The 27,957-nt window shown below is 42.4% G+C and overlaps 1 protein-coding gene across 1 annotated transcript; it reads left to right on the forward strand.

Moving 5' to 3' along the window:
• Positions 1-609: 609 nt before the first annotated feature.
• spn-E (tudor domain containing 9 protein spindle E) lies at positions 610-27,942 on the forward strand. The gene is made up of 27 exons (XM_028310334.1): positions 610-816; positions 1,716-1,937; positions 2,031-2,106; positions 2,246-2,538; positions 3,842-4,059; positions 5,245-5,423; positions 6,486-6,649; positions 7,431-7,598; positions 7,922-8,084; positions 8,562-8,689; positions 9,052-9,261; positions 9,683-9,793; positions 10,684-10,802; positions 11,612-11,672; positions 11,764-11,855; positions 12,535-12,658; positions 13,625-13,840; positions 15,277-15,492; positions 16,725-16,850; positions 17,662-17,819; positions 18,210-18,329; positions 19,164-19,286; positions 22,039-22,186; positions 24,706-24,827; positions 25,411-25,558; positions 26,392-26,468; positions 26,685-27,942. The coding sequence occupies exons 1-27, from the start codon at positions 736-738 to the stop codon at positions 26,821-26,823; spliced, it is 4,002 nt and encodes a 1,333-aa protein (XP_028166135.1). The 5' UTR covers positions 610-735; the 3' UTR covers positions 26,824-27,942.
• The last annotated feature ends 15 nt before the right edge of the window (positions 27,943-27,957 follow it).

Consider the following 27,957-nt stretch of genomic DNA (forward strand, 5'->3'; position numbering starts at 1 on the left):
GGACTCGGGAGAGTGTCGCCTACAGTCGCTGACCGTCGCCTACCACTATTACAAGCAATCGCCGACATGTCGCTCGTCTGTGAGCTACCTCAGTCACAGGCCACATATTACTAATAAGTTATAGAGTTGTGTACAGTAAGAAATTAATATTTGCGTACAGTTTGTATTTAATTACGTCTCTACGTGAAGGGATCACGAAATTGAATTTGGAAAGTTACTTAAGGCTNGTGCGACACTTAGAAAAATTTCGACGGCTTTAGTATGGAGTTTAGACTTAGCCGAATTTTTGATCGTGTTTTGTATGGAGCTGGGACTTGTAATATTTTTCGCTTTCACTTAGTGTAGCAAGGGGGGTCTGAGAACATAGCCGAATTTTCAAAGGCATTTTGTATGGAGCCGAGACTTGTAAAATTTTCGCAAATTTATGTCCGACTCACACTTGACCGTTTTTTGAGGTCGGAATATTATGGGCCTAGGTGCCGGACGGGGTTCTTGGGGGTTCAAAATTCCATTATTTTTTCGATCCGACGAGCAAATTCGCCCATTTTACAAGTTCACAGAGCCTACAATGTCAAGCTTGATGCGCCGTCATCTGTACATCATAATTTGTTTTGTTTCTAGAATGAAACTGAAGGGGTGAGGTGGGATAGTGTGTCCGGTGGCCTCGAGTCCTTGGAACAGCTGTCGTCATGGGGAGCGTCTACGCAGAACCTTGGAGAACTGACTGAGGAGGCGATGACGGAGGTTTACAACAAGTACTCCTTCCAAAGAAAAGAAGATACTAACAACTTGGCGATCAATGAATATAAACAAGAGGTGAGAGGCTATAAAGATTTAAATAAAACTTTTTTGTTTTGAGTTTAATTTTAATCTGAGGGCCTAGTGTGCTCGCACTCAGCCCACAGATCACTTTAGTGGACGATTGTTAATCAACAATTCCATAGTCAAAAGAATAAACAATTTCATTAGATAGCATTAATATGCTGAACAGAATACTTTCTGTTCAGGGAATTCCCTGAAGAGAACACAGCTTGTAACTTTATAATTTACTAGCTTTTGCCCGCGGCTTCACTCGCATGAAATTTTGTGTCACAGACAGATTGGTATAAATTATAGCCTATATGTTAATCTGGGTTGGTATAAATCAGGGGCGGCCAACTTGATTAGACATAAGATCAACTTTTTACTAACGAACGAAACCCTGGGCGATCTAACACTTACATACTTCTTGAAATCTTAAATGGAACAGCATAGTTTACTACACAATCATGTATAGTATTTTTTGCCTTGCCACGATAGACTGAACTAATATGGTGGACGCGATCGACCACCCCTGGTATAAATTATAGCCTATAGGTTAATAAGTACCACTTGTGGTCTAAATTGAATAAATATTTTTGACTTTTAATACTGTAAAGCTTTAATTATATCCATTCAGTAGTTTTTGCATGAAAGAGTAACAAACATCCAGACATCCATAAAAACTTATAGTAGGATTAGATAAAAAATATTATAAGGTGACCTCATATGCGAATTATTATTATTATTTTGCCAAATTAGTGGTGTTGCTTGAAATGATTATTTATCAAAACCACGTGACCTCCTTTGGGTCACACAATGGGTCTATTAAAAATAACTTGACATTTTGCGTTACATTTAATTTCCAGTATTTTTGAATTCTTCTTGGTCTGGGCTATAAATAAGCTTTATTCTAGATCCTGGACCGCATTCGTGGCTTTCCTGTAGTCATCATAGAGGGGCCGACCGGTTGTGGTAAAACAACTCAAGTGCCTCAATGGATCCTGGACGACAGTTACCAAAATCGCAAACCATGCAAGGTCATTGTGACTCAACCGAGGCGTATTGCAGCGATATCCATCGCGAAAAGAGTTGCACAAGAACGTGGTTGGGATGTGGGAGGACTAGTTGGTTATCAGGTGAGGATAGCAATAACTGTCATTGCTTTTAATTAGAATTGATATACCAGTCAGTTATAATTATAATGATTTTAAATTACCATTTTTTCTTAGGTTGGACTTGAAAACAGGACTTCAACAGATACGCGAATCCATTATGTGACCACTGGAGTTCTCTTGCAAAAATTGGGTAAGTTTTTATCACTTTGTTTATTTTGAATAACAAATTTAAAAACGGTTCCACATTAATTAACCTAGACCCAAACAGCAGATTCAAGTCTTCAGCACATAATCATGTACATAAAAATAGTTTAATTTCAACATTGCAGTTTCTGCGAAAACAATGAATGAATACACCCACATAATCTTGGACGAAGTGCATGAACGCGGACAAGAAATGGACTTCTTGCTGCTTATAGTGAAAAAACTACTTTACACAGTCTCTCCAACAGTCAAGATTGTGCTCATGTCTGCCACATTCAACCGCAAAGCGTTTGGTGACTATTTCCTTATACCAACACCAAAAGGATTGCAGATGTCCTCATGCATTAAAGTGACAAAGAAAGAACCCATGTTCACTGTGAAAACGTTTTATTTGAACCACCTGAACAAATTTGGAGCGGTAAGAATCTATGTATATTTATCCTTTTGCGACTTTCCAAGCATAATCGTTTTGTAATTTTTGTGCAGTCTACCAAGACCTTTCATTCACTTAGTAGAAATGTGTCCCATCAAATCCTACATACTCATTTTTAGAGTTTGTATTTTCAATTATGTATAAATATTATCTTGCATAAGTTTGGTCGGTAGCAATCATAGCATAGTTATTATGAGGGGTGATCCAAATACCAAAGAAAATGTTTAGGACTTAAAAACATTATTTATTCACACTATCTTAACTAAGCAAAACACATAAGCCATCTTTTCTCTAGACCACTATTCTCTATAAAAAATGATTTTCATTATTCTATAAAAGCCTTAAAGTCGACAATTTCGTCAAATAAATCAGGTCCCTCAACTATTTTTATGTTGGAAAAAGTGCTACAAATGTGTCAGCTCTAAATACATATATCATCAATTTGCGACGACAGTGGACATCTCCTATTAGATTAACGTAGGAGAAGTCACATCTTCGCAAGTAGACGATATGGGTTTTGAGCATTTTAGAAAACTCTTTTTCTTTTTTTCCAAAATGTCGCGGCTTAAGGATAAGGTATGTATGTCCCAGAAAACAAGAACCATAAGTCTGGCGTTTACCTCGCTTTTTTTGCTTTTTGGCATACCGTAATATTTTTATTTCGTCAGCATATTGCAGTTTGTTGTAGTAATTTTCTTTTCCATGTAAATTATATGGTTATCTTCGGCTTCTCAAAACACAGACGCCTTGACCATTCGTGCCGAACTTTCCTTTGAATTTTGTCGATATTAGTAAAGACGGTCTTTTCTAGATTATTAGCTCTCGGTTATTAGCTTTTGTGTGCTTTTGTTTTATAATTTTCTAGTGATAGATTCCTGATATCAATGGTCACTAATCAAGACAAAAAATTGTCTGCGTCGGCCCACATACTCTTAAAATGTTGACTCGTATTTTTAATTGCATATATGTAATATTTTTTCACATTTGCGGTGGTTTGTGTTTTTTGTGCATGTTCTTGCTTACTTTTACGTCTTGCACTACTGTGATATTGTGAGATAAGGAGGGCCGCATTTCCCTAATGTTATCTGCAAGTCAACCTGAATAGATTTGGTAGATTTTTTTTCCAGGCAGCTTTAACTTTGTGTTTTTCAATTTTTGCGTTTTACTTATTCAGGTGAATGTAATTCTAAACGTGATTGAGCACTTGAATGATTTTATGCTGTCTAGAAATATCCCATTATCATTACTTTTGGATCACCCCTCGTCATAAATTTGTATTTATTTTTAGATTGTCCAGAATTCAACACCCAAAACCCAGGAGGCTACCATCGCTCCAGAGATGTATCACCTCGTCATCAGGTTGATACACGCCTTTGAGCATATTGACTTGCAAGAAGAGAACTATGAAGATCATAACCAGGTGGAATTGTCCTCGGTGCTCATCTTTTTGCCTGGTATCAATGAGATTGAGGACTTGTACAACTGCTTGATGGACAACAAATTGAGGTAATGAAGATTCAAGTGAAAAGAAAGAGTACAGCATGTTGCACTCAGTATTATTATACTAAAAAAAAATAATTGTGTGCTAAATTGGGACGGCCTTAAATCTCTACATATTTGCCACTGGCGAAATTATGCTTTAACTAGCTTTCCGCCCGCGGCTTCGCCCGCGTGGATTTTTGTCTGTCACAGAAAAACTTTATCGCGCGCGTCCCTGTTTCAAAAACCGGGATAAAAACTATCCTATGTTCTTTCCCGGGACTCAAACTATCTCTATGCCAAATTTCATCAAAATCGATTGCGAGGTTTAAGCGGGAAAGCGTAACAGACAGACAGACAGACAGACAGAGTTACTTTCGCATTTATAATATTAGTTGGGATGGCGCGGCAGCGGGCTTTACTCGGTGCGTATGAACAGTGTAGGGGCTCGGCGACGGCGCGGCGGTGGCGCGGTGGCGGCGTCGTGTGCAGGAGCGCTTATCATCGTCGTTAAAAATACACTCGCGAGCAAAACTATGGAATCACTTACATGAAGTTGTTTCCACGCGATCTTGTGTACTAACGAATTTGTTAGTAACAAAAAAACCAGTCAAATGACGATTTCATAGAGAGGTTGACATGAAAAAACGGTCATCCTTCTGCGATGTGCACTGGCGCTGTTCAGAACTTGGTCTCGGGATAAAGCCACTAGTCTCCCGAAAGCGTCTTAAAACTTTCGAAACCCAGGACTGGCTTATGTGGAGCTGACATGCGACAGCCCGCTGGCTGAGCCCTTCTTGCAATAGTGCAAGGATTTGTGCTGCTTCTGAAGGTGTAGAATCCCAGGTAAAGTGTCAAAAGAAGCTGAGATGTGTATGGATCAACGTGTGAAAGCAAAAATCCGAAAACACGTCCTTTTATAGGGGGTAAATGGGCCGCAACTCGCGACGTATCAAACAGTTGATACATGTATTTTTCCTTACTTCTTCACATAAACCGGGATATCTTTTTAAATACTGGTGTGATTTAAATGAATTTGGTATCAATTGAAAGGTAAAAGTTTTAATCTTTAAAATGGTGCCACTTTTTTTGTTACTAACAAATTCGTTAGTACACAAGATCGCGTGGAAACAACTTTATGTAAGTGATTCCATAGTTTTGCTCGCGAGTGTAAATCTTAACACACTAAAAATACGCCTTGATTTTGTGCAGGGAGAATATATCCGGCGCCGAGTGTGCTCGGTACAAGTGGCAGGTGCTGCCACTTCACTCCACCATCACGGCCGACGAGCAGGCGCGCGTGTTCCTACGAGCGCCGCCCGGCACGCGCAAGATTATTCTCTCCACCAACATCGCTGAGAGCTCCATCACCGTGCCCGATATTAAGTACGGTGAGTGCCAGGAGCAGTCACTGAAACTCTTCTCAAGTCAGCGAGACATTTTCATCATCATCATCATCATCATTTCAGCCATAGGACGTCCACTGCTGAACATAGGCCTCCCCTAATGCTTTCCACGTTGATCGATTGGTAGCAGCCTGCATCCAGCGCTTCTCTGCTACCTTTACGATATCGTCAGTCCACCTTGTAGGTGGACGTCCCACGCTGCGTTTTCCGGTATGCGGCCTCCATTCCAGAACCTTGCTGCCCCATCGGCCGTCAGTTCTGCGTACCATATGCCCTGCCTATTGCCACTTCAGCTTGCTTGCAGCGAGACATTTTACTAAAAAATATAAATAAATATCCTTGGACATTTTACATTACGCTTCTAGTCCCAAACTAAGCAAAGCTTGTACTATAGGCACTAGACAACGAATATAAACATACTTAAATACTTTTTTTTATGTAAATACATACTTAATATACATAGTAACACCCAGACCCGTCACAGAAATTAAAATTCATCATTTCAATTTCTCCCCGGCCGGGAATTGAACCCGGCACCTCTCGGCATGGTAGTCCGTTCTGAACCACTACACCAAACGGCCGACACTTAGTTAGAATGTGTATTAGTCAAACGTGTACTTATTCATTTTCTTCCTTTAGATTCTTACGTAATAAATATTAAACAGGGGGGAGGGGTCGGCCTATCCTTTTTTTTTTTATTATAGGGGGTCAAAAACTACCGAAAATAGTAATAAATGAAAGGTCCAGTACCACAGGATCCGCAGTTATGCGCCATATTTATGTCGGGGCTCTGCGCTATTTTGTACTCGCAAATGGCGCCAACCGGTGAGGACAAATAATATACCTCATTGGTCTAAATGTCAACACGGCTAGTATCGCCGTATACAAAAATAAATAAGTGCGAACAAACCGTGCAGCAGCCAACCGTGCGATGTGGATGTCATTGGGGGAGGCCTATGTTCAGCAGTGGACGTCCTGTGGCTGAAATGATGATGATGAAACCGTGTAGAAGTCAATGTTTGCAAATGGCAAAATACTGGTCCGCAGTGATCGACTTCTGCCTGATGAAGATCCTAGTGGCAGACGAGCACACGAACTTCACGTCGCTGCAGATGCACTGGGCCTCCAAGACCAACTGCGAGCAGCGCGCCGGCCGCGCGGGACGAGTGCGCGACGGCCGCGTCTACAGGCTTGTTAAGGAGAAGTTATATGTGAGTCTAAAGTTTTCTTTTAGGCCCAGAACGCGTTTCAAACTGGTCGCGTCATGTGTGGTCTCACGGACGCTATGGCAGAAACTTAGATGCAACTCAAAAGTAACTAGCAGTTGCAGTTTCGTTGCAGTTGCGTTTCACCGTTTGTTCTGGGCCTTAATCAACTGCACGCAGGAGGATTTAGCCTAGGCGCAGACCACCGATTTTTACTTGGCCTATAGTTGGACCCGAATATAATTTGTATGAAGAATCGGCCGAACCAAATCGGTGTAATGTGCGCACTTTCACACATGCCCATACTGATTAACAGACCGACTAAACTATCGGCCGGCAAAAAATTTGTGGTCTGCGTCTAGGCGTAATGAATGCTGCTGACAACACCACTCTTGTAGCGTAGTTTTGGGCTGAAGCTGTGTAGGTTTGTTGTTGACACAAGAAGAAGAAGTTTTCTTTTAAATATGGCTTCGTGTCAAGTGAATAAAAATAGTCAAGAACATGAATATGACACACTATTTTCTAGATTGGACTTGCACTTTTCCTGTGCACCGCACGCCACCCGTTATTCCGGTTAGTTATGGTCAAAATGATACATAAAGGTGGCAGACCCGATGTATAATAAAGCGAGATTGTAACAAATAAAAAAAAACTTGTACATTTTGGAGTGGGTGAATTCGAGGCGCTCCAGGCATGAAGCCATGTAGCTATCAAAATTAAAAAATATTGCGCTAAAACGTTTTCTATCATTGTACAAACTTCAGACTCGTGTACTTTTCCCTTTCAGGAAAACCTGCCCCAAGAGTGCGCCCCAGAAATAGTCCGCTGTCCGCTGGAGCGTCTGGTCCTGCTTGCCAAGATGTTGGACATGGGCCCTCCGAGCGATATCCTGGCGCTGGCTATGGACCCGCCCGATATGTTGAATATTCACCGCACTGTGCTTGTGCTGAAAGAAGTAAGTTGTAAAGCCTGGTCCGTGAGCACGTAGAATCCCGATCCGCGATTGTGCGACGCGTGCCCGCAGTGAGTGTGCGAGCGCGACAGCAACATAATTACGTGCGAGCGACAAGGATGGGCAGCTTGGGGTCATTGGACGGGATTCTACGTGCTCACGGACCAGGCTATAGTTCCCCTGTCTTCCTGTTGGTCACACAGTTCTAAGATCTATCTGTTACACTACTTAAAAAGTTATTAAAAACACTTGTTTATATGATACATAAATAAAATAAAACCCCTCTAAATCTACTAGTGCTCTATTAATAAATAAATGATGTTCAGATTGGCGCCTTGAAGAAGACATTCAACGGCGAATGGAGCTCCTCCGACGGCGACATAACGTACCTGGGCCGCGTCATGGCCATGCTGCCCATCGACGTCAAGCTGTCCAAGCTCATCATGCTGGGCTACATGTTCGGCTGCATGGAGGAGAGCATCATCATGGGTAGGTGTCGCAGACGCTGGACTAGTGGAGCTCGTCCGTGACGTCACGCGCCCCGGCCGCGTCATGGCCATGCTGCCGATGACGTCAAGCTGTCCAAGCTCATCATGCTGGGCTACATGTTCGGATGCATGGAGGAGAGCATCATCATGGGTAGGTGTCGCCAGACGCTGGACTAGTGGAGCTCGTCCGTGACGTCACGCACCCCGGCCGCGTCATGGCCATGCTACCGATGGACGTCAAACTGCCCAAGCTCATATTTAAACTTTCACTTAGAGTGCTTTCACATTAGGACGTTAGAAACGCGACAGCAGCGCGGCAGCGGCGTTTTTATAATGTGAAGGCGTGCATCTGCTGTCACATAGTATTTAATTATCGACAGCGCGTCTGTCGCGCGTTTGTCGCGCTGCTAAAGTCATGTAAATGTGAAAGCGCTCTTAGCAACTTTCTCCTAGACTAAAATTGTCTATTTCTTTCCAGCCGCGGCCATGAGCGTGAAGAACTTGTTTAACAGTCCGTTCCGCGAGCGGCTCAATGCGTACAACTCCAAGCTCACGTGGGCTGACGGATCCACCAGCGACTGCATCGCTTTCCTGAACGTCTACAAGGTAATGGCATCGTAAAACACGATGTGCTCCTTTATACGGGTGTTAGAATTATATTACCTTCGGTGGGCCACAAAAAGTGTAAAATTTAATTTATAATGGTTGTATGTCTAACACTGAAGAAACCTTCATTTCACCTATCTTTAACTGCACCGGTTATACGTGGAGATAAATAACTAATTTCTTGGGTATATTGTTGTCATCACGAGTGTATTTCGTAGATGCAGCCAAATACTCATGTAGCAGAGGAATCGCCCTTCTTGTCTACTTAATTAAGGATCACCCTTCTTTACTTATAATCGCCCTTCTCCTTTATACACTTAATCAAGAATCACCCCATTTACGTAATGTCTTCAAACCATCAGGTGTGGAACCACCTACGCCAGCAGCAGTACTTCCGTCAGCAAGGCAACAACGAGGCGCAGTGGGCGCGCCGCTTCTACGTGCAATTACGCGCGTTGCGAGACCTAGACGACCTCGTGCGCGAACTCCGTCTGCGCCTGTCCCGCGCCGGCATCGAGCCCTTCAAGGGACACTCGCCCTGGGACAAGCACGAGCTGCCCGTGGTGCTCAAGGTACGCACAGTGTCCGCGCGAGCTGCGTCTGCTCTATGGTGCAATGCAACCTAATAGGAAATTCCCTATAACTATGCAAATAAACTGGATAAAAATCATGCTAGTAAATTGGTTGTACCTGGGTTCAATTTACATTTCCACTATTCCTTAGTATTGCCCAATATTTGTAGGTTTACTCGTATGAGTCAGCGAAAATACGGCCAATGTTATCCGCCTGCATCTCTATTTTCTAATGCTATTCGCTGATCGAGATTAGAAGTAATTTGAATTTTTTGTAGCGGTCCTTCCGAATAGTTTTCAGTTGGATTGAAACCCACTCTGCTTCAATATCACTTAAGAAACTCTGATTTGAACCTTAAGATGAAGAGGTTCAAATTCTGATATCTACTGCCACTGCATTAATGTTGAATATCGTTTGCAGGTACTTCTGGCGGGCGCGTTTTACCCGCAGTACTTCGTGCAGGTGTCGCAGGACGAGGCGCGCGAGCGCGAGGCCGTGCGCATTCTCAACGGGCTCGATCCCAGGAACACGGTGCGTTCTTTTTTTCTTCATTTTTTTATGAATATTACAGGTCCCGCGCATAATGATGGCTATCGTTTTAGCGCTCACCAGTTAGCGCCACTGTAGAGTAAGGTCCTGTCACTTGCTAGTAGCGAAGACAGTGGCACCAACTGGTGAGCGCGAAAGTGGTAGGAGGACTATCGTATTTGCACTCATCAAGATGGCGCCACTGTAGAGTAAGGTCCTGTCAATCGCCAAGGGTGCCAACTGTTAAGTATAAAAACGATAGCCCTCATTGACTCAGTGCCCGAACAGAAGGGTTGACATTGACATATTGAGACGTGACAGAGCATACAAATCTAAAGCACATTTGAAGTCACGCTAACATTTGACGTCACTAAAACACCCGCCGTACCTTATGCACTGACTTATTTCGAGCAGGTCTAGCGGCTAGACCTGTAGTAATTTGTATTGTACAAATTGCTAATAGTCTCACTAGTGGTTAGGCACTCAGTTGTGGATTGCTTAGGGCAGGGTTTCTCAAACTTTCGGCTCCACGAACCCCTGTTAAAGTTTGCAGGTGACAGCAAACACCTTAACTAGCTAATTAATCCCTCCCACTAAAGAAAATAGTAAAATGGTCTCTCGAAGAAAATAAGGTTTTAATTTCAAAATATTAATGTAATGGGTATGCTTGTTTCTTGTCGCAAATGGAGTCAATTTTAGGAGTAATTTTGAACAATTTCAATTCTGCCACCATTACGTAAATGTTGTCGCGAACCCCCTCTGCCTCTCTCTCTCTCTCTGGGATACGCGGACTCCTAGGGCCTAGGAGTTCGCATATCCCACTTTGAAAATCCCTGGCTTAGGGCATCAAGTAGTCTCCGGCACTGGTTTATAACAATGTAATATTGGTGCAGGTTTACCTTCGGGACTTCCCCGACCAGCAGCCGGGCCCGGTGTACGCGGCAGCCATCAAGAACATCGTGCGCAAACACATCGGCGACGAGCCGCGCGTCACCTTCGACAAGAACAGCAGGTAAACTACTTATTACGTCAGACCGTATGTTAGGGTGGGTGCACCAGTCCCACACCAGGAACCAGTAGTACACCATTTCTAATTTCACATCAAAATATTAACAATCTGTCGAATTTCCCGCCACTTTTGTTACGTTTGGTAGCACTGCCGTACTTCTACCAATCATAAGTCATAAATAAAAGCGACTAACAAGACTTGTACGATCTGGTCAACCTTAGGCACATTGCGACTTTCCACATTGATTGTTAAATAAAAATAAACCTTACAGCTATTAAGAAGCTACTTGATTCTATGATAGACAAGGAGTAGTTAATTCTTTTTTTTGCAATGATTGTTGTAATAATTGAGTCACAATATCAAAATTACTTTTAAAATGTCGCTTATTCGGTTTGTTACTGGTACACCCACCCTATTTGTTGGAAAATAGCACATACTAAAGTCCGGTCGCCGAGCACTATGGCGACTGTGCGACGGGCGGCCGCAGTAAGTGTGCGACCGCGACAGCAACATAATTACGCGCGAGCGATAAGGATGGGTAGCTTGGGGTCATTGGACGAAATTCTATGTGCTCGGTGACCGGATTTACTACATTAGGTGTCACAGTGTTTGTCTTGGTGTACCGTCGTAAAACACGAACAAACACACATGGCTTTGTAGGCGTTAACGTGCACGTATTCGTGTATGTAATACGTCACTCAAGAAGTTGGTTTTATGTAATCAATCAGTTAAGAATATGTGAACTAGTGAGTGAAAAAGAAATTATTTGATTCTTGAAATCCATTTTACTCACAATGTTACTTTTGTTTCAGGAAAGTATTTTTGACTTTCTGCGACAACCAATACGCGAAACGTGACAAGAATAACAGCGGTGTAAGTTTCTTCTATGTTTAAATCACTATTAACGGAATATATATTTTTTCGTGACCATACGGTTATAACGAGTGATCAATATTGTTTTTAGGACCCCACAATCCCTGGCCAAGTGGTGTTGCCAGTGTACAAAGCGATCAAAGCACGCCAGCTGAGAATGGACATCAGGATTCCATTGCTGCCGTATGTATTTTCTTAATCATTAAAAATCGTGTTAAGATATGAAATAAAATATGAATGTGTTCTTTTTTTTACAAAAGTTCTTGTTTTGTGTAATGATGTGTGTTGTATGAACCCAAGTGTAATTTGATAAAAATACAGTGGACCCTGTGGCCGGTCAAGTTGTCTCGTACTATCGCAAAGAATTACTATTTGATGAAAGCGAAAGAAAAATCGGAAATGGATAGCTAGAATTGTGATCTACTTTACTATATCTTTCCATTTGCTAGCATTAATTAATCCTACTAATATTATAAATGCGAAAGTTTGGATGTCTGGGTGGATGTTTGTTACTATTTCACTCAAACACTACTGAACGGATTTTAATGAAACTTTACAGTGTTATTCTTTATAACCTAGAATAACATATAGGCTATAATTTATGACAGTCTGTGACAAACTTGCCGTGAAGCCGCGGGCAAAAGCTAGTTTTACCTAAATGAGGGTTTTCGCGATTGAAAAATCCGCCAGATGGCAATACGTAGACGCGAGGTCCAAATGATGCATGATTGGTTATTTTTGACATGACATTGACAGATATGTCAAAATCCACCAATCACGCAGCATTTGGACCTCGCGTCTACGTATTGCCATCTGGCAGATTTTTCAATCGCCAAAACCCTCATTGTTGCTATGTTACCAGGTTGGAGAAAGCCAATGCGCTTGCGGCGATGCTTGAGGCTAGTAACAGCAACCCTGACATGGTCAAGATGGTGCCGCGACTGCCAGAAGTTGACGACACGCATTTTCCATTGAAGATCACTTATGTAAGTGTAATGTGATTGTTGGTTAAAACGTCTTTCACAGCATGAACTCTCATGGCATAGTTTAGATTTCAGTTGAAAAGTCTCGCAATTTCGCAAATCTTATATTCGCTTTATTATTTAAAATTGTAACTCCACATTATAAACTGAGCGCTATGTAACATTGATACAATAGTCGTTATAAACACGCTTACTTGTTACATCATCCATATTTAACGTGGCTTGCGATATTTGTATGAGAAAGCGGAGAGGCATGCATCATACTATCTCTACAATAACATTAATAGCCCTATAATTATACCCTTACGGTGGATGTACATTATGCGGCAAATTGTCCAAGTCGAAGCGCTAGTCCACAAACCGAAGTATGGGTGACGCACGCGAGAAAAGCAGAAAGTAACCGAGATGGTGTTCACACTATTACGTCTTGGCCTATTTCCTGCATAGTGTACATCCGCCATTACGATATTAGGAGAGGCCTTTGCACAGCAGTAGACGACATTTGGCTGAAACGAACGGACGATATATCTATTCTCTTCTCAGTACCAGCCCATTTGTTGTACCGAAGTGGTGATAGGGCAAGCTATTTTTGGGACGTGTATAAGTGCCCTGGAAAGGGCATAAGCCCTTACTAAATAACTATTTCAGAGAATAAACTATTTCAGTACATAAGTACTATTAGAGGCCGTTCGATCTATTTTCATAAATAAAACACTGAATACTCAACTTTCGCATTATTTTGCCTTATTTTATATACTATACATAACTTAGCACAAAAGCGCGGGGTCGTCAAAGTCGTCTCCGCGCGTCCCTTTATTCTAACGTTTGCTCGTGTGACATTGACATTACGTCAATGTCACTATGACAGCAGCTCATTGGCTATAACGATACCGTTATTTTAACGTTTTATATTTTTCACAATTAACAGTACTGAATAAACTATTTTACTTCATATTTTATATTCCACAGAAATTCAGCATCAGCAGATTCTTCGTTCAATACGACGACGACTCCACAGCGGCCGAGTTGCGTGAGATCCACAACTCCCTGAACGGGCCCCACTTGTTGGTGTACACGGGGCCCGTACAAGTGGGGGACGTGTACGCGGGGCCCCGTTCCGACAACAAGGGGACTTCCTACTGCCGCGTGCAAGTCAAGAAAGTGCTGCCGAGGGACATGGTCGAGGTGAGAGTGATGTTATGAAAAAAAAATAATAATATTAAAGCCTGGTCCGTGAGCACATAGAATTTTGTCCAATGACCCGTCGCGCTCGCACACTCACTGCGGGCGCGCGTCGCACAGTCGCGACAGCAATACAATTACGCGCGAGCGATAAGGATGGGTAGCTTAGGGTCATTGGACAAAATTCTACGTGCTCACGGACCAGGCTTTAGTAGGATATGAAATAATGTTTTAGTTGTGAGTTGAACAATATGACAATGTGTGAAACATTGATAACAACATAGAATTAGCTTGAGTGTGACATAAGGAAAATGATGTGAAAACTGCCTAGTAAGATTCTAGTTTTGCTGCATCTTACATCACTTACGACAACATCGCGTTAACAGCGTGTTCCATTATTGTGTAAAACGAGTCGATGGCGTGAACCCTCAAGAAAAAATTTGTGTTGTTCCTTAGGTGTCGTTTAGGGCCTACGCTAAAACCGCATGGAAATCCCTCGCACGCGTCCGCGCCACACTATCATACTTTTTTCGATACAGAAACGTGTATATGCGCCCGTGCAAGTTTTATGCCCGTATTCACAAACGATGTTTGCTAAGTGAAGCAGCAAATTGAACGCACGGCGTTGAATAGAGCTCTGTGATTGGTTCCTGTGTCACCCTGTACGTCCACGCGTACTGTGATACTTCATAACCGCCTCTGTGGTCTAATGGTAAGACCACCTGCTTCAGATGCAGAGGTCCCGGGTTCGGTTTCCCGTGGGGGAGATTTTTCTGTTTAATTTCCTTGTTCTAAGTCCGCCTGGCTAGCTACCACCATCTTACCTAAGCCTGTTGCCATAACAACAATGTTAACGACATTGTTGTGTTCTGGCAGTTAGGTAAGATAGTCAGTTCCTCTGTGGTTGAGGATTCCGGGTGAAGCTAGCTTCCACCTTCGGCTTGATCATCTCTTACCATCAGGTGACATACAGGTCAAGAGCTTCCCGAGAGAGGATTAAAAAAAGTAATGTTTGTGAACCTACGAGCTGATAAAGGTAGCAGGAAGGCGCTGGATGCTGGCCGTTAGCAACCGTGCGATGTGGAGGTCATTGGGGGAGGCCTATGTTCAGCAGTGGACGTCATATGGCTGAAATGATGAATGTTTGTGAATACGGGTGTTAGTATACGCCCTTAGCATTGTCTAAGCGTTTACGCGTCGCTCGTTCGTTTCAACCGAAAGACTTCCACTGCTGGACAAAGGCCTCCCCCAAGGATTTCCACGAAGACCGATCCTGCGCCGCTCGCATCCAGGCACCTCCCGCGACCTTCACCAGATCGTCGGTCCACCTAGTGGGAGGCCTGCCCACGCTACGTCTTCCGGCTCGTGGTCGCCACTGAAGAACTCGGCGTCTCACGGCGAATCACGCGTCGCTCATGTTATCTCATCTCTTCAACCAGGTGCTGTACATCGACTTCGGCGGCTACGGTCGGCTGAACACGTGCAACCTGATGATGCTGCCCGCGGGCGTGTGCCAGCGCACGCCGCCGCTGGCCATGCAGTGCGCGCTGTGCGAGCTGGGGCCCGCGCCGCTGCTGGAGCCGCACGCGCAGTGGACGCGCGCCGCCGACGCCTGCTTCGCCGAGCTCACCGCGCGCACCCGCCTGCTGGCCAAGGTACACGCAGCAACTGACGCTGAAGCGACGCGTGCGTGCCAGCTGACGCCGCCATCGCTGCTGGAGCCGCACGCGCAGTGGACGCGCGCCGCCGACGCCTGCTTCGCCGAGCTCACCGCGCGCACCCGCCTGCTGGCCAAGGTACACGCACAGAATAATAATAAATACTACGTACAGAAGTTTTACTTCGAGAAGGTATTTAAAAAAATGCATGCTCAATGTCATTAACAATATGGTGTAATTTAGCCTGTCTCAAGAGTCAAGCACCATTTTGTTGACAAACGTCAGTGATCGGCACTGCGCCGAAGCTATAGGGCTGACTTCGGTAAAATGATGTGACGTGAGGTGCCAAACTGCGGAAAATGGTGGAGGAAATACATGATTTAGCATGAATTATCATGAATAATATTAACTACTTATTTACCTCTGTGTTTTGAGGCAACTTAAAAAAGTACATTCTGTGTTTTTATTATTATTTAGGCAGTTAAATACTGCACAGTATTTAGTACACCATTTTCTTCCATCATACACAAGAATACGCGTGCGTGAGTCGAATGTTCGTGACGTATCGCGCCATTTCAACTCGATGTAACACTGTTATTATTTAATTATGAAAGAAAATAAAAAATATGAGTCTAATATTTTCTAATTATCTGTCTGACGGACAAATAATTGAAATTTAGTCATCTAGCCTATTATTATTCCTAATTTATTCTTGGTATTTAAAAACATGACATCAACATTTTCGCCCTCCCTCCACCTTCCCATAGCCATGCCAACGTTTCGATTTATACTGGTCGAATCGCGGGAGATATGCACGGAAATGCATCTGCCTAGGGTTCACGTGCAGTGATCCCCGCGCGCTCTCGCCATGGCAGTCAGTTCCTTCAGTCGTACGTTTCAGCCAAATGACGTCTACTGCTGGACAAATGCCTCCCCAAGGATTTCCACAATGACTGGTCCTGCGCTGCCCGCATCCAGGTGCTTCCCGCCACATTCAACAAATCGTCGTTCCATGTAGTCTAGTGGGACCCACGTCTTCCGGACCGTGGTCGCCACTCGAGAACTGTTCTGTTGCAACGAATGGTTATCAGCTCTAAGAGCCATATGCCCCGTCCGCCGGGCAATTCTTTGGCTGATTTTGCAGCAGTCAGTAACGGGACTAATCCCACCTCTCTTTCTTACCTCTGCAACTCCTGCATAGGATGATATTAATGTGTCCTCATTTTCAGGTGTACAGCGTGACGCACGGCACGGTAGCCATCGAACTGCTGGCAGACGGCGGGCGCGTGAACGTCAATCGCGAGCTAGTATCGCGCGGCTACGCGGTTCCCGTCGAAGAAAGTTACGACTCCAAGGTGATTGTGATACTTTGGACTTTATTGCTTTGGTTTTAGGTTCGAAAATGACAAGATACAAGCGGCCTCTAATACACGCTTGAAATTTTATTATTCTCTTCCAACCGCTACCTGTTAACGATGAATCTCTCTACAACCCTTCGAATTAACTGCGCACCAGGCGATCGTGACGTCAAATCGACGCTCTGTTATGGACATGACGAACGCGAGGAGGTATAAAGGGAAGGGAGAGTCGCATTTCAGCGAGGTGCGCAGCTAACTCAATCAGGTTGTAAAAGAAATCCTAAACTGCACTTGCCTATACAAACTCGTGGACCCCAATACCAAATTTATTTATTTATTTATTTATATTAGGGAAACAAACAATTTTGATATACAGACAAATAATCACACAAAAAAATAGGACAGAAATCAGCAAAGTTTCCACAGTTAAAATTAATACAGAGTGCAGACTAAAAATTAATTAAATAGTAATAAATTATACATTAATTTCTAAATGTCAATTTTATAAAATGTCAAACAGTTAAATTTAATAAAAACTAGCTGACCCGGCGAACTTTGTTCCGCCTTAATGGCAATAAATAAGCAGATTTTTTTTTATTTCGAACGGGATAAAAAGTATCCTATGTCCTTCTCCTGGCTCTAAACTACCTCCCTGACAATTTTCAGCTATATCGGTTCAGCCGTTCTTGAGTTATAAGCGAAGTAACTAACACGACTTTCTTTTATATATATAAGATTATAAAATGTCAAAAAGTTAAATATTAACATGCAACAAATGCATGACTAATGCTAAACATTCGTCACACAGATGAACCACGACCTCCGTCAGATGGCGTCAGATTTAAACATGGCTCAGAAGCGGGCGTATAACAAAGAGCAGTCCCAAATATACAAGGACCTTCGTGAACTGGAGCCGCCAAATAGCAAGGACTGCGTGGCCGACGTTTGCCTCAAAGGGCCTACCAGGTAAGCCAAGGGACTCATTGATTCGTACATTTTGATAGGACTTCTGTTTTATCTTGAAAGTGAATATGAGACCTAAGGGTCTGGGCATACCACGTTTTTTGAGACCTAAGGGCCTGAGCGTACCATTTTTTTTTTGAACGTGTGACGACGGCGTATTTGGACCCAATCTATGGATGTTTGTAGGAAAAGAAAGCGCGCCGTCGACACGCGTTTCATAAACGTGTATCGTCGGTGCTTTAAAAAAAATTGGTGGGCCGTGCCCTTAAGCCTAACAGGTAATGCTGGACCCTCATTCACTCGGTTCAATTTGATGAATTTCAGTTGAATTTTTAAAATGTCAGTTTCCCGACTTAAAAAACGAATCTTTTACTGATTACGTAATCTCCCCAGCCCGTTGGAGACGACGATTCACAACTTGATGTACGCAAGCCGCGACCAGCAGGTCACCATCGAGTGGCACTCCGTCAACTCGGTGATGCTCGACACCGAGCCACAAGAAGTTTACGAAAGGTATGCTTTACTTTCACCTTTATTTTGTTACAAATAAGACTGTAAGTTTTGAATTACTAATGTGTCACACTAAAGTACTCGTCAACCGCAGTAAATATGCCGCTTAGAATCTTCGGCAAAGTAAGGTTGCACCTTCTTCAATAAACCACAATATGTTCATCATTATAGCTGTGTCCTGAAAATTAATTGATATCTAATGTAATACGATTTTTAAAATAAATTCTAAAAGTACGTTCTCGATAAAAATAGCAAAAGTAGGTAGTTTAGCAGATACACGCACAGTTTTATTCATTTTTAATTCCCAAATGTTTTTTTCTGCGGCTTGAAAACTGTTTTCTAGGCCTCCATCCGGCTCGAAGGACCACAAATCTATGGTGTGGCGTGTAAATAGTAGGGTTTCCACTCAAATGAACCACAATATCCTTTTAATAATAGTCATGTGAGTGATTGAAAATAAAGATTGTTTAACACTGAGTTTAATATCTTTTTCTTAATAATCCCATCCCAACTAATATTATAAATGCGAAAGTAACTCTGTCTGTCTGTCTGTCTGTTACGCTTTCCCGCTTAAACCTCGCAACCGATTTTGATGAAATTTGGCATAGAGATAGTTTGAGTCCCGGGAAAGAACATAGGATAGTTTTTATCCTGGTTTTTGAAACAGGGACGCGCGCGATAAAGTTTTTCTGTGACAGACAAAATTCCACGCGGGCGAAGCCGCGGGCGGAAAGATTGACATATTTGTGGTACATAGTATAGGGCTATAAAAAAGGTATATATGTATGTAAGATGGTCGTAACAAGTCGTGTCTTGAAAAAAAAATTTATTGTACAGATTGGTGGTGGCAGCTGACGTGGGTCAGAACCAGGCGCAGAGCAAGCTGACGCTGCGGCACACCACGCTCATGCCCAACATCCCCGGTCTGCCCGGCATCATGGCGCTGCTGTTCTGCCCCGTGTAAGTAATAATAATCTTAATCTAGTGTTAGTAATAAGCTAATAACAAGTAGGTAAATATTTATGTAATATGGCTTCCAGTGTGACTCCTGCGCTATAGGTATTCATAGCGAGTAAGTGATTCATTTGCTTATTTTTGTTTGCATCAACACTGTTTTTGCTCTCGCATGTTTGGTGGAAAACACGTACACAAAATTACCCCTGCGCTCTGTGCGGGTCGAGGAGCGGGGTACTGCCACATCGTTCATTTTGTGGTCAAATATACAGGGTGTTAGGTAAATGGGTATATGAGCCGAGACCAGCCCATGTTAACATACTCATATAAATACTATAGTGGTGTCAGAAAGTCTGGGAAAGATACCATTATTGAGTAATCAGCTGATTCAGTTTTTGTCGCCAGATTGCGTCGTGATACCCCTGAAAATTAATAGTACGACAAACTTGCGTAGATAAAACAAATAACAGAATTCATTATTATTTTCTGCCTAACAATTTTTCTCTGAGAGGCAAAAACCTTAAGCAGTTCCCCAGGAAAATCAGTCCATCTAAAAAGATTTAGAATAAGTCAAATACTCCCTTACCTTATTTGATTCGATTTGGATAAGTAAAAGTAAACAAAGTGGTCAAGAATTAATTTTACTTCATTGCCTGTAACTTACTTATTAAAATTAATTGAATAATCATTAAACTTGATAACTGATTAAGGAAAATGAGACATTGTAGGTAATCATCTAAATTTTATCATCGTAAATCACGATTATTGAAAAAAAACCTTAGGCATTAAAGAAACGTGTCCAACGCACTGTTTAATCTTTGAAGGACAACGAAAGGTCCTATTGTTCTCGAACAATGGGACGGCACGTGTAGCGAGAGTGAGACGCAAGACGTATCGCACGGCGGCTTTCACTTGCAAGAAAGAGTTGGAAGATCATCGCGGCGCAGGAGTAGGGAAGTGACATTGAAGGCAAAAAATCGATTAAGATTTTTCTCTTGTTCAATAATAAATCGTTGAAGGATTTTTTTTTCTACAAATAATAAATTCAGGTGCCATTAATTAATTTCCAATCATTAATGGAGACGACATGTGGTTGGGGTTAAGTTTTCATTTCATGATTGACTAATGAAGGTCGAGTCGTCTCTGGGGTTAAAGTGTCGTAATTACAATCCAGTTGGTCAGTAATCTTGCTGATTGTCTATCAATAGCCTATCGAAGGGCCACCCAATCACTCATACTATCGTTAATAAAATATCATATTAATTATTTTCTAAGAAAAATAACAGCGTTTATCGCAAATTAAATTTAGCTAAAACATTTCCAAAAGCATGGCAGATTACGGTTTTCTTAATTTACCAAATAAAACTGTGTTGTTAGTTTTTTTTTTCAATATCTTCTATCTGATTTAGACCAATCGATAGTATGAGCGATTTCGGGTAGGTAGGTTCTATCAATTAATCGATAATTGATTTTAAGACATTCCTATTGATTACTCAGATGGTTTTCAAAAAATTTGATATTTTAATCGATTTTTTGTAATATCAATATCGATTACCGATTTTATGGAAAAAATAATGACCTCGCACTAGTTGCACAGCGCATGCGCCATGCGGCCATGTTTATTTGTTTACATTATTTTGTCAGTAAATAATTTGCGTTCGTTGCGATGTTTTGTTGTTGTCTGGATAATTAGATATTCAAATAGCTAAGTAATACAGTGAAACTAAGGTGATGTGTGTTGAGTGGTGTTGGTGCAATAGGACTTTGTGTCTTCTTTAGTGTGATGAACGATTTATGTCCGGGAGACCTTCCGTTCCACGATGCCTTGTATCTTAATGTTTTCGAGGGTGGGTGAATCGACACCACCATACCACCGAAGGGAGACCCGGAGATCCCGTTCTTGAAAAAAAATAGGATTTCACTACAAGAACCTACCCGGTCACTTGAAAGCGTGGGAAGGTGAATAAGTGAGTGGATGGATGTGATAGATGTGTTGCGATTCGTTTTGTGAATTAGAGTGAAGTGTTACCCCCTGAATACCTTGGATTGCTTGCAGAGTCAATAAAAAGAGGTAAGTGAAGAATTGGTTCAAAAGTAATAATAAAAGTGGGCGGTGCCGACTCGCGTCAAAATTTGTGAATGAAATACCGTTTGACCACGTTTGACCTAGGAGGGAGTTGCGCGATCGTAGGGCTGTCCAAAAATTAAAATAATAATAATTTATTTAGTTTTGTATGGGAAAATATTTTTTATTAAATATTACGATATCCACTTTCTGACACCACTATAGTATTTATATGAGTATGTTAACATGGGCTAGTCTCGGCTCATATACCCATTTACCTAACACCCTGTATTTATTTCTCAAAAAGATTTACAATGCAATCACTTACATAGGAACATTAATTTGTCTTATTCATAAATATTACAAAACTATTAGCGCAGCAGTTGTATTAGAAGTGACTTCTTTTTATTTATTTATTTTTATAAAGCAAATAAAATACAAGCTATTCAGTAAGTCACTGCTGTCACATTTAAAATTTGAGCGAGTGGCTTGTTTTTACGTCTTCTTCGACCGAACTATTTTATTTGCTGGAAAAACTATTTTTGTCTATACAAGCCACGAGAGTTATTGACGGCGCTTGTAAAAAAACATGTTTTAGAAACAAAGTTATGTATATGTTTTTGTTGAATGTTTCCAAAAAAAAAATCGCTGTAGACCCGGCTTAATATTTAAGTATTAACCCGTTGTGTTCAGTGCGGAGCTTCGTCGCGACCCGGACGGCACGCGTTACGTCAGCGCGCTGTGCGGGCTGGGCAGCAACGCCGACGCGCGGCCCTACTTCCCCGAGCACGACTTGCTCGTCAACATCGACGCAGACCTCTCCGTCGAGGACATCGGACACGTGAGTGCCTGCCTTTAAGGCTTTCACAGACCAAACGCGGGGTAGTAGCAGCGCAGTTTGAATGCGGGCCCGTGCAAGTTGTAATACAAGAAACTCTTTGAAGTGTGTCACACCAAATTTGAACGCGGGCCCGCGCTCCAACCGCTCCGCACTGCAACTGCCGAACGACAAACGAGGCGGCGCGGGTGCGGGACAGACGCGGCGCGAACGCGGGCCCGCGCTGTTGTATTACTATGGCGGTCATATTATTAGCATGACACACCGGACGCAGGGCGGTAGCAGCGCGTTGAAAGCGGTTTTCGAATATTTAAAGTTTTGACAACCGCCCGCGTTGCAACTGCGCTGCTTTCAGTGTGCCTCAGCCGCGCTGCAACTGACCCGCACTGCTTCTGACCCGCGTTTGGTCTGTGGAAGCCTTTAGAGATTACGTCAGCGCGCTGTGCGGGCTGGGCACCAACGCCGACGCGCGGCCCTACTTCCCCGAGCACGACCTGCTCGTCAACATCGATGCAGACCTCTCCGTCGAGGACATCGGACACGTGAGTGCCTGCCTTTACAGGACCCCCTTCACTTAGATGGTTGGCAGTCCACAACAGGACGTTTCTCTAGAAACTTCCTGCCCGTACAACCAAACTGTGGAATGGACTGTCGTCTGCGGTGTTTCCGGACCGATACGACCTGCAAGCTTTCAAGAAGAGAGCGTATTTTCACCTTAAAGGCCGGCAACGCACCGGTAACACCCCTGGGACTGCGGGTGTCTATGGGCGACGCTAATCACTTACCATCTGGTGATCCCTCTGCTCGTTTGCCTCCTGTCACATAAAAAAGTAGCTGGTTAAAATGCTGTTGCGCATCTCCATAGCAGCAAGATAGTGGCCCTATGGTCAGGGATCATTCCACGGAGGGAGGGTTACTGAATCGCGTTTACATCGCGACAGAAGCGCGTTTATGTGGGAGGAGGGCACACAGCTAGCGACCGCATTGCGTATCGATGCGAACGCTCTACTGCTTCGCTAAAAAAGTCGCCGTGGGCGAGGGGCCTTAGAGGAGCTGGTTGAAATGCTGTTGCGCATTTCCATAGTCGCGACATTGAGTGGCCCCAGGGCTAGGGATGGATTTAGTTAATCTACCATCCACTTCGTATTAAAACACTGCCACACTGGCCGTCTCGTTATCGGCCGAAGAGTAGGTACGAGACAATTCGGAAAATTTTACCCGCTAAACCTATTAGTCTACGTACTAAAACACTGCGTTATGCTGACCATCATGACAGGATAAGGCTTAATTTCCTGCTATACTGTGGCGTCAACCGTCAACCGACCGTAACAAACGTATGAATTAGCGGCAATAAACGCGCCTCTGACGTCGATGTCATAATGCACTGCCTCATGTAACATTATGTGATAATGTCTATTACGTAATGTTACTCTTGTCTGTCGTATGTACTTCTGCCGACCGACTTCAGCATAAGAGGAAGTCAAACCATATGATGTCTATGAAGCATTAAAATTACGCCAAACATTACGCAGTCAAATCATATCGAGTCCCAGTTTAGACAGTCAGTGCAATACTTAATAACAAATTACTCACACTGACGCGAATCAGTATGAAACTAAAACCGACCTACAGTTGAGTCATTTTAATAGTTTGATATCATGTCTGCACAAGTTCCATCAATGCAACAAGATATCAAACTATTTTGGAAGAAAGTCTATTGTCCTCCATTCCGTTACTCAAACATCAAGATTCTTGCATTTTTCAATAAAACGGTGCTTCCTGACATACTGCAACGACAACAAAGACATGGCTGCTGTCAAAGAGCATCCCAACCATCGAAGGGCCATCTAACAGCCCGGACTTATCGCCAATTAAGACCTTATGGTGGAAACCTATGTGGGGACCTATAAGTGGTTATCAAGTGTTATTTTAACTGTAAAATAATCAATTATGTAAACCCTGGTCTTCCTAATATAAATAAATAAATAAATAAAATGAAGAAAGTCTTTCGCAAAAATCCATCAAAATCAAAGACCGACTTGAAGGCTAAACTCTTGGCTGTGTGGGAGTCAATTACGACCGACGAGTGTGCAGCGTTGGTTGCCTCTTTGCATTAAAGCTGTAATTGAAAGCAAAGGCGACATAACTAAGTGGTAGACGAACTATTTTGCGTGAGAGGCAATGGTAGACGAACATTTTTGCGTCATGTGTTTCAGTATATTTTATTTATTTATTTATTTATGTTATGTAAGGTCATGAAATATTTTGAGATACGTTAAAATAAACTTGGAATGTTACTCAAATTATGGTTTACTTTCTTCTTAACTTTCTTAAATTACTTTACCCAAATTCACTTTACATTATTACATAATTATCTTATTTTTCATACTAGACGAACTATTTTGCATCGGGGCTCGTATTGTTTTTACTTATATTTTCATGTTTCATTAATAGAAAAACATTGGAAACCTCTCCATTGGGAATTCACGTGGACTAGTTGAGCAACAGGCTTGTTGTTGCAGATCAACCACATCCGCCACCTGATGGACTACATGATGTACTGCGAGGACGGGCAGGTCGCGCCGCCGGCCGACTGCGAGCACCGCCCGCAGGTGCCAGGACACATCCGCAGGAACCTCATGAAGTGAGCGCTTTGATTCCGTAGTTCGTTTCAGCCAATGACGTATACTGCTAGACAAAGAACTGCATTTCCACAACGACTGGCCTTGCGCTGCCTGCATCCAGGTGATTCACTAGATCATCGGTTCACCTAATAGCAGGATTTGATTGTTTTATCAATGATCGCCGTTTTTCGATGAAATTGAGTGTACTAAGAATATTTCAATTTTTGCGCCATATTATGTTAATGTTCCGCGGACTGGGTCAAAAGCCAGGTCTTGCCCAGACTGAGTCTGTCACGGTTATGGGTCTATGCTAAAACTCGAATACCATCGCGCGAGTTTTAGCGGAGGTCTTATATCAGGGATGGCGACCTTTGACCTTTAAATATCAACTGCCACTTTTCTAAAAAAACGTGTAACGGCTAAACTGCCGCGGTTTTTAACCGCGTGATTTTATAACTAAGTAAAACTAATGCAAGCGTCCGCACTACGGCTTTTTCCCGCGTATACATTTCGGGCGGTCTCGCTGTTTGGCGGTTTACCGCTTGCGGGAAAAAACCGTAGTGCGGACTCAGCCTTAGACTTTATAATACTGTGTGCATACAGCCTGCTGATGGTGCGTCGCAAGCACCGCGAGCCGGTGTCGGTGGTGAACGCGTGGGAGTGGCGTTCTGTGCCCGACGACGAGCTACTGGAGATTACGGACCCCGACATGGTGAAGCGTACCGTCATGTACCCGCTGCACGCGCCGCTGGTAACTATAAATTAACTAGCGGCCGCCCGCGACTTCGTGCGCGTGGACCCCGTTTTACCCCTTTAGAGGTGGGGCACTTTACATGTCTCCTTATCTTTTGGGCCCTACCAGCGCTTCGAGACAAACATGGCAAGTGCTGAGAAGAAATAGTAGTTTTTCACAGATAGCTATTAGATTCTATGTTCGGTGAGCCACATTTCCTGTCATGTCGTCTCGTTCTATCGCAAGAAAAAAACCCCCATGCAAAATTTTAGGCTCCTAGCACTTGTAGTTTCTTAGATTTCGTGATGAGTGAGTGAGTCAGTGAGCTTTCGCTTTTATATAGATATAACCTTCAAGTTGTTACCGCGGTTTCATACCACCACATCAATATATGACAGTTCAACTTTCCCCGGGGCAAACTTGACCTTGAATTGATGTTTATATTGGCGGTCAAACTGTAGATCCTGGCTACACAGGAGTTGCAGATGCAGCGGTGGAAGCGAGAGGTATAGTCTCGTATAGATCAGCCCCCCATAGGACGCCATACACTGTGATACATAGGCCGCTTCATTATAGTCTATTACTGAACAACTTAAAAGTGCCCGAGGAAAATCAGTGTATGGACACGCATTTAGCTGACTTGACCTTTTTGCCACAAGAAAACGGAGGCCCCGTTTTCTTGTGGCAAAAAGGTCAAGTCAGCTAAATGCGTAATATAATCGTTTCTTTTTTGTTATTTTGTGTTAAATAAAGATTAATTCTTATTCTTAAATAGAACGAGACCATTGTTTTTAATGCCATATGCTCTAGTTTATCAGTTATTCTAATATAATTTAATTTTTCCACAACAGGAGCTTCGTCCAATGCCACGTGAACAAATGCTTGAGCTCAAACGGGAGAACGATCAACTCAAAATGCAAGTCAGCAGGTCAGTATCAGGATTTATAAAAAAGAAACGCTTGAACTTCTAAAAATAGTTTGTGTTTGCTTTTGATATAACTATATTATTATTTTAGAATCCATTTTTAAAAGACCCTGACAACTTTGTCCTTATCTACTAAATTTTTTTGTCTCTATTTGCTAATATTATATGACTATTGACTATAAATCTCAAACCTCCGCTAACCATTGAACATTGTGGCAGGACGTCGATCTCTTCGCATACGGAGCTGGTGTGCAAGCTGTGCGGAACAGGCCCGCTACCGGTACACGCTATGAGGATCCACCTTTATTCCAATGCGCATCGCGGGAAGGAGGAAGATTTCCGCGCCTTCCAGTCTTAAGTTACGTAACTTTGTCACTTTGTCTAGGACTTACGCGCCTACCAGTTTTAAGTTACGTTACCTTGTCACTTTGTCTAAGACTTACGCGCCTACCAGTTTTAAATTACGTTACCTTGTCACTTTGTCTAGGACTTACGCGCCTACCAGTTTTAAGTTACGTAACCTTGTCACTTTGTCTAGGACTTACGCGCCTACCAGTTTTAAGTTACATTACCTTGTCACTTTGTCTAGGACTTTCGCGCCTACAGGTCTTAAGCTACGTTATACTGTCACTTTATTTAGGACTTCCGCGACTGCCAGTTTTAAGTTAATTATACTCGCTTGATTTAGATTTAAACAAACTTTAGTATTACACTGAGACTATGAGTATTGCCAACTGAGCCCGTAAACTTAAGTTCATACAGTTATTTTTCAGACTTTAAAAATGTAAGTAAGTACTTAACAGTACTTTACATCCAACTTGACAACTTTATTTAAAAATCGTTGATTTGTGCATTTAACTACATATTTCCTTTAAGTACAATAGTTAATTTTGTGCTGTTTTTTCAATCACTTGATAACTTTATTTCCTAAATAAGTTTAACATATTGACAGCTTCTTCTTTTCCTTTAGGGAAATGTATAAAATTGTTAATTTAATTCTTGATACGAGGATAAACGTTATCCGACTTTGGAATAGCAGCCCCAGTATAAGTATAAATGTAGAAGCTGACAAAAGCGATCTCAATTTTGAAATATTTGATTACAAAAATCACATAGTGCGTTTTTTAGTTTCCTGAAGTTTATAGGTTAGATTGGTGTTATTAAAATAAGTAAGATATTTGATGTACTTTACGCAACGGCGTATTTGGAATTTTCTCTGTGTGCCATTCCATTTCTAGTGATGATATTAAGCCAAGTTTCGTAGTACTACTTTTCACATCGACGAATTGATTAAACTAATTGTTTATTGTTTATTATACTTTGTCGTTATTTTTTTTACTTTGCTAGGGTAATAAACCCTAAGTAGTTGATAAATATTTAGGTGCTTTCTCTGTATTTTTTTTCTATAGATCTATAGATATTAAAATCTGTAAGACTGTTGATTAATGTTAAGTTGTTTAACATTTCGCATTCATAGGAGAAACATTGTAAT

The sequence above is a fragment of the Ostrinia furnacalis genome, unplaced genomic scaffold (assembly GCF_004193835.3).
Source record: "Ostrinia furnacalis isolate ACB-3 unplaced genomic scaffold, ASM419383v2 OfSCF3012, whole genome shotgun sequence".
In the NCBI taxonomy this organism is placed as follows: domain Eukaryota; kingdom Metazoa; phylum Arthropoda; class Insecta; order Lepidoptera; family Crambidae; genus Ostrinia; species Ostrinia furnacalis.